At 48.5% G+C, this 6103-nt stretch overlaps 1 protein-coding gene across 1 annotated transcript in view; it reads left to right on the top strand.

Moving 5' to 3' along the window:
* Positions 1–5815: 5815 nt before the first annotated feature.
* The window catches only part of PCLO (piccolo presynaptic cytomatrix protein), a 321244-nt gene continuing 320956 nt past the window's right edge, over positions 5816–6103 (top strand). The window contains exon 1 of the mRNA XM_085893761.1: positions 5816–5886. Coding sequence (XP_085749887.1) covers positions 5816–5886 — 71 coding nt within the window. The remainder of the gene's footprint in view (positions 5887–6103) is intronic.

Here is a 6103-nt window from a genome sequence, read left to right as displayed (position 1 = left end):
ATCCGAGTCGGTAACAGCGACTCGGTTCGGACAAAGTCTTCCGAGGGTGTGGCTTCCCCGGTAGTTAGACGGCGTGGGTACTTAGGTAAATTGGAATTAGACAAGTGCACCCTACCTCACGTCGTTGAAATATTGGCGACCACCACCAATATATATATTGGTGACCGACCGTCGTCGGTCCTTTAAGCGACCCGTCGACTCGGAGTTATCCGGGGTGACGACCTTTCAATTCCAGGTGTTCGATGGGAGACGGCCCTACTGTTCTGTCTCGCGGTCGTTCCTTGCTACCGACCCCCAGCCCACAACAATATGTCGGGTTGTACCAGAGAGCTGCAGATACGTCAAACTCTGCTCCGGGACTCCCGCACAACTAGCCTCCGGGTTTGAAATCGATCTCTCGGCATCGTTTGTAATGTATTCCCTGGATTGTGTTAGTCAAGTGCATGAACGCACCAATGTAAGAACTGTTAAGAAATCTGTGACATTTTGGTTTGTTTGAGGGCGATAAGGGATTATAGTGTAGTAGATAGTAGAAAAATCATGCAAATTATGATACAAGCATCAAATTTGGCATTTCTGTACTGCAGGGCTTTCTGATCAAATCTTCCCGATTGGCCATTTGAAAATCCAAATTTTGAAAAAAAAAAAAAAAACTTCAAAAAAATTTGAAGTCCCAGCTGGCTGAAATTCTTCAAACACAAGTGAACATCCCAGACAGAGAGCCAAGGGGAGATGCACTCATCATTGATGGCTCAGCACTTATCAATGCCCTACCACCATGCACTTCAAAGATATTTGATGACTATGCTAAAGAAGACATCATCCCAAAGGTGGAATCCGATGGTGCCAGGTACGAGAGGGTGGACGTAGTGTTTGATGTGTACAAGAAGTCAAGTCTGAAGTCCGAGGCAAGGTCGAAAAGGGGGCAAGGAATCAGAAGAGTGACAGGAACCAGTAAAACCCCAATTAACTGGAGAAGCTTTCTTCGAGATGACAGCAACAAGACTGAGCTGTTTCACTTCCTTGCGGAAAAGATGTGTGAAGCACAGTCATTGTCACAAAAGGAGAAGATGCCATTAGCAACACAAGGAAGTCACTGGATGCTGTGTCTCCATGTTGTCATGAAGAAGCTGACACTCGAATATTTGTACACACCAGGAATGCAACGACGGATGGTAGCAAGTCCATTATCATTGAGGCTAATGACACGGACGTACTAGTCATAGCAATATCTGTACTGTCATCCTTACAGGAACTAGGTCTTGAGAACATGTGGATTGCCTTTGGCCAAGGAGCCAAGGCAGGAAGGATTCCAGTCCATGAGGTAGTTTCTGCAATCGGGCCTGAGAAAGGTAGAGGGATCCCATACTTCCATGCATTCACTGGATGTGACGTCGTGTCTGCCTTCCGCGGTAAAGGGAAGAAAACTGCATGGCAGACTTGGAACGTCTTTGATGATGTTTCTGAAACATTCGCCAATCTCAGCCAGCATCCAACATTGATTCGTGATCTTGACTTTTTTGAAGTTTTTTTTTTTTTTTTTTCAAATATTTCAAAATTTGGATTTTCAAATGGCCAATCAGGAAGATTTGATTAGAATCCCCTGGATAACAAATGTGCCAAATTTGATGCTTGTATCATCATTTGCACGATTCCTCTCAAAATTGCTGTTATCTTCCCCGCAATTAAACGTGTTTATTTACCGATTCATTTATTTTTGTTTATTGCCTCCACTGGTTGTTCTTATTGCTTCATGTAATCCTTCTCTCGTGCCATTTAATTGTTAAATAAATGTACTTGGTCTCGGGGTTGGATTCTGCTCGTTGTGGTGATCTAATTTGGTGATTTTGGTATCGTTAAACGAGCTGGCTCAATCTCGCTCAGAGTGCTCGTGATCTATGGTTGCTCGGCCAAATTAGGAAGGTCGCGAGCACCTCTTGGCGCATCACTCGGTTAATTTCACAGCCCCGACGTGACGAACAGGTCCCGGAACTTGCTCAGGGCTGTGGACTTAGCTGGTCGTTGTGGTGATTTTGACACGGCCCGCGGAACTCGAACCGGGTAACCAGAATGGGCCTCGGCTGTTACAACACATAAGGATGTACAAAAACAAGTTTGTTTAATGTCAGCCATCGACGGTTCACCTCACGACATAGATTTTAATTGGAAAATTATTAGCAGGAATTATAATTAGAAGTCCATCAAGGTTTACCTGACCTTGCCGTCGGTGTGACAACCTTTCACCTCGTTATAATGTATTAATTACCTCAAAACTTTAACGCGCTTGCACTTATCGCTTCCACATTTGCTCCTCTCGTTTACTTTTCATTTTTGCTTCCTGGGTTCTTCATGAATCATCCAATGCTCTTGTTACCATGCCAACCCCTCGCTCACCCTCCCGCAAAAACCCCAATAAACACTTTCCCACATTCTCCTTTCCTTCTGTCACACAAACTCGTCCTTTACATCTCCACACACACACCCCTTCTATTATATCACGTCCATTTTCACTATGAGAATTCGTCACACCTTCGTTGGATCTTTCCGTCTTTCCCAAACAATCCCGCCACTTCATCACTCCCATCTCTTCTTTCTCTCTTACATCACATTCTCTCTCTCTCTCTCTCTCTCTCTCTCTCTCTCTCTCTCTCTCTCTCTCTCTCTCTCTCTCTCTCTCTCTCTCTCTCTCTCTCTCTCTCTCTCTCTCTCTCTCTCTCTCTCTCTCTCTCTCTCTCTCTCTCTCTCTCTCTCTCTCTCTCTCTCTCTCTCTCTCTCTCTCTCTCTCTCTCTCTCTCTCTCTCTCTCTCTCTCTCTCTCTCTCTCTCTCTCACATCTCTCTCTCTCTCTCACATCTCTCTCTCTCTCTCACATCTCTCTCTCTCTCTCTCTCCCTCTCAACACACATGAACTCGTCCCTTTTCATCTTTTATAATAATATATTCCTTCATTCATCACCTCTTCTTCCTCTCCCAGACATGACTCCTCCTTTCACCCTCCGATTGTTCATGCGGTCAGGCCCCCTTCCTCTCGATTCCTAATTATATACAGTGTTGTAGCTCCTCCTTCAGCACGCACATCCTTTAACCCATCCAGCGTTGGCACCACGACCCCTCACCCTCCCTCCTCGCTTTTATCCTCACTCAACCCCCCCCCCACATACACACACAAACCCTCTCTCATAGAGCCTCCCCCTCCCCTTCATGTATTCTCACCCCAACCTACACCCCATATCGACGACAACCGCTGCTCCATCGCACCCTCCCTTCCTCCGTTCTCCGTTGCTCCTCCTCTCTCCTCCGCGCTGTCACAGCCATGATGAGCCTCACAGGCTGCATCGCCGATCCGACCAGCGGCCTTTAAAGCCTCATGGGGAACGAAGCGAGCACGCAGGACTCGGCCGTCCCAGGAGCAGCGAGTCCCGGGGCCGGAGAAAGACCGGCTCCGTCTCCGTCTCCGACTCCAGTTCCGGCGGCCGCGACCCGGTCCCTGATCCCTTCTCCTGCCGTGCGCATTCCTCGCTCGGTTTCTTCGTCCCGGGCTCAACGGAAAGACGTGGCGACACCCAGATCCAGGCAAGGCGAGGCGCAGCGCTTGAGAGACGGGGAAATCGGAGTATCGGACATGTCTCATGAAAACGCTGTGAAAAACAGATGGGCCTAATGGGGAGAGTTAAAGATAATTCGAGTGATTGGGAGTCGGTGATGGCACGGGATTGGTGGAAGTGGTCGTACATAACGAAGAGGAGAATATCTGGTCTGCTTGAGAGAGAGATGGGAATGAATAATTATTCGTATGTATGTCAATGCGAGAGCAGAAGTAAAATATCTGATGGAAATAGACCGTGGCGCGCAATGCGGTTGGTGCTGATGCGGACAGCTCCCAGCTCTGTGTTCTCCCCTGCTCTGTGTTCTCCCCTGCTCTGTGTTCTCCCCTGCTCTGTGTTCCCAGCTCTGTGTTCCCAGCTCTGTGTTCCCAGCTCTGTGTTCCCAGCTCTGTGTTCCCAGCTCTGTGTTCCCAGCTCTGTGTTCCCAGCTCTGTGTTCCCAGCTCTGTGTTCCCAGCTCTGTGTTCCCAGCTCTGTGTTCCCAGCTCTGTGTTCCCAGCTCTGTGTTCCCAGCTCTGTGCTCCCAGCTCTGTGTGCTCCCAGCTCTGTGTGCTCCCAGCTCTGTGTGCTCCCAGCTCTGTGTGCTCCCAGCTCTGTGTGCTCCCAGCTCTGTGTGCTCCCCCGCTCTGTTTTCCCCCGCTCTGTGTTCCCCCGCTCTGTGCTCCCCCGCTCTGTGCTCCCCCGCTCTGTGTTCCCCCGCTCTGTGCTCCCCAGCTCTGTGTGCTCCCCTGCTCTGTGCTCCCCCGCTCTGTGTTCCCCCGCTCTGTGTTCCCCCGCTCTGTGTTCCCCCGCTCTGTGTTCCCCGCTCTGTGCTCCCCAGCTCTGTGTGCTCCCCCGCTCTGTGCTCCCCGCTCTGTGTGCTCCCCCGCTCTGTGTGCTCCCCCGCTCTGTGTGCTCCCAGCTACGTGTGCTCCCCGCTCTGTGTCCCCCCGCTCTGTGTTCCCCCGCTCTGTTCCCCCCCGCTCTTAAAACCAGTGCTCCCTGCTCTGTGTTTCCATTCCTCTACTTCCTGCCCTGTGTCCCCCTCCGCTCTGTGTCGTCGTCCACCCCCCCCCCTGCTCTGTGTTCCCATTTCTCCACTTCCTGCTCTGTGTGCTGCCAGATATGTGTGTACTCTCAGCTCCATGCTTCCTGCTCATTACGTGTTCCGAGTTGTGTTCTCTGCTCTGTGTGTATTCCCGGCTCTCGCGTTCCTGGCTCTACATTTCATTTTCTGCTCTCTGCTCTGTGACCTACAGTCTGCACCTGCAACCTGCGACCTCATCTGCCTCCTGCATTTACCTTCCAGTATGCTCTCTGTATCTATTTTAACCTTGTAACTTCCATTGGTCCTTTCACCCTATTAATCATCATCGCTGTTTTCTGCTCTCTGTCATCCAACTTATTTCACCCTGCTCCATGTTACTCACTTTCCAGACCCAGTGGCATGATTTACACTTTCAGAATGATCTTTGATAATGCTTTCTCTTGTTCCTTCTTGCTTCTTGTTTCTTGGTCTTTTGCAATATCTTATCAATTATCTGTTCCATATTTTCTACCTCATTCTTCCTTCTCTTTGTCTCTTGTTCCTTTCACCTCACTCCTTGCACTCTGCTACCCATTCTCAATGCTCAATTTCTCTTTTCTTGCACACTGGATACATGTTTTCTGAACCATGCATGCTACCAACCCTCTGCACCTTTTAACTCAAATACCAGTGATCCATTGTCTGCATTCTGACATCTACACTAAATATTAGAAAGGAATACAAGGAATGTTAACACAGGAGGAGGCCATTTGGTCCATCATGCCTCTGATACATCAACACCACATTTGGCCAACCCATCAGTTTGTTGACTCCAGGGGAGCTCAGAGGGGGAGGGGTGGTGGAGGAGGAGTGTGAAAGAGAACCTGCATCCATTTACCTGAGACCACCTTCTTACTACATTCTGATACCAGCACCTCACTTCTTGCTTCCTACATTTAGCTACTTGCATCACACTTTGTGTTTGAAGATATCTTCACACAGTCCTTCCTATACAGACCTCTTGGTATTGCCAGATTCTTTCATCCATGACCGATACTGTATTACTTTTCCATAAATATACTGATTCTGATTTCTGTCTCTTGCTTAACCCCACTCTATGCTCTTTCTTTTCTGGATCCATCCATTTGCTTCTTATGCCATGCCATTTGCTCCTGATTATTTTGCATCCTAAACCTCTTCAGCGCCATGAGTGAGGCAAAAAGATGTGAGGAAAAAAAAGAACGTTTCCTTTTGGATTTGACTCCTGGCTCCAGGGGGTGGGGACTTCAAAGGTCATCGTCGTCAAAACAGGGGGAAAAAAATCAAACTCAACACGTGATATTGGGTAATTTCTGGAAGACCATTTTACCATATTTCAACTTTGCTTTCGGTGGAAAGTGTGGGGATTTGTGATGGCGTGCCGTCGACTTCACTCTCGTTCTTTTTTTGGACAGGTTGTTATTTACTATGTCAAATGAAAACTGGAGGACATTG

The sequence above is a fragment of the Eptatretus burgeri genome, chromosome 9 (assembly GCF_056783735.1).
Source record: "Eptatretus burgeri isolate ZD-2024b chromosome 9, Ebu_testis_v1, whole genome shotgun sequence".
NCBI lineage: Eukaryota > Metazoa > Chordata > Myxini > Myxiniformes > Myxinidae > Eptatretus > Eptatretus burgeri.
The sequence above is the reverse complement of the archived record's forward strand: the minus strand, read 5'-3'. Positions and strand labels throughout refer to the sequence as shown.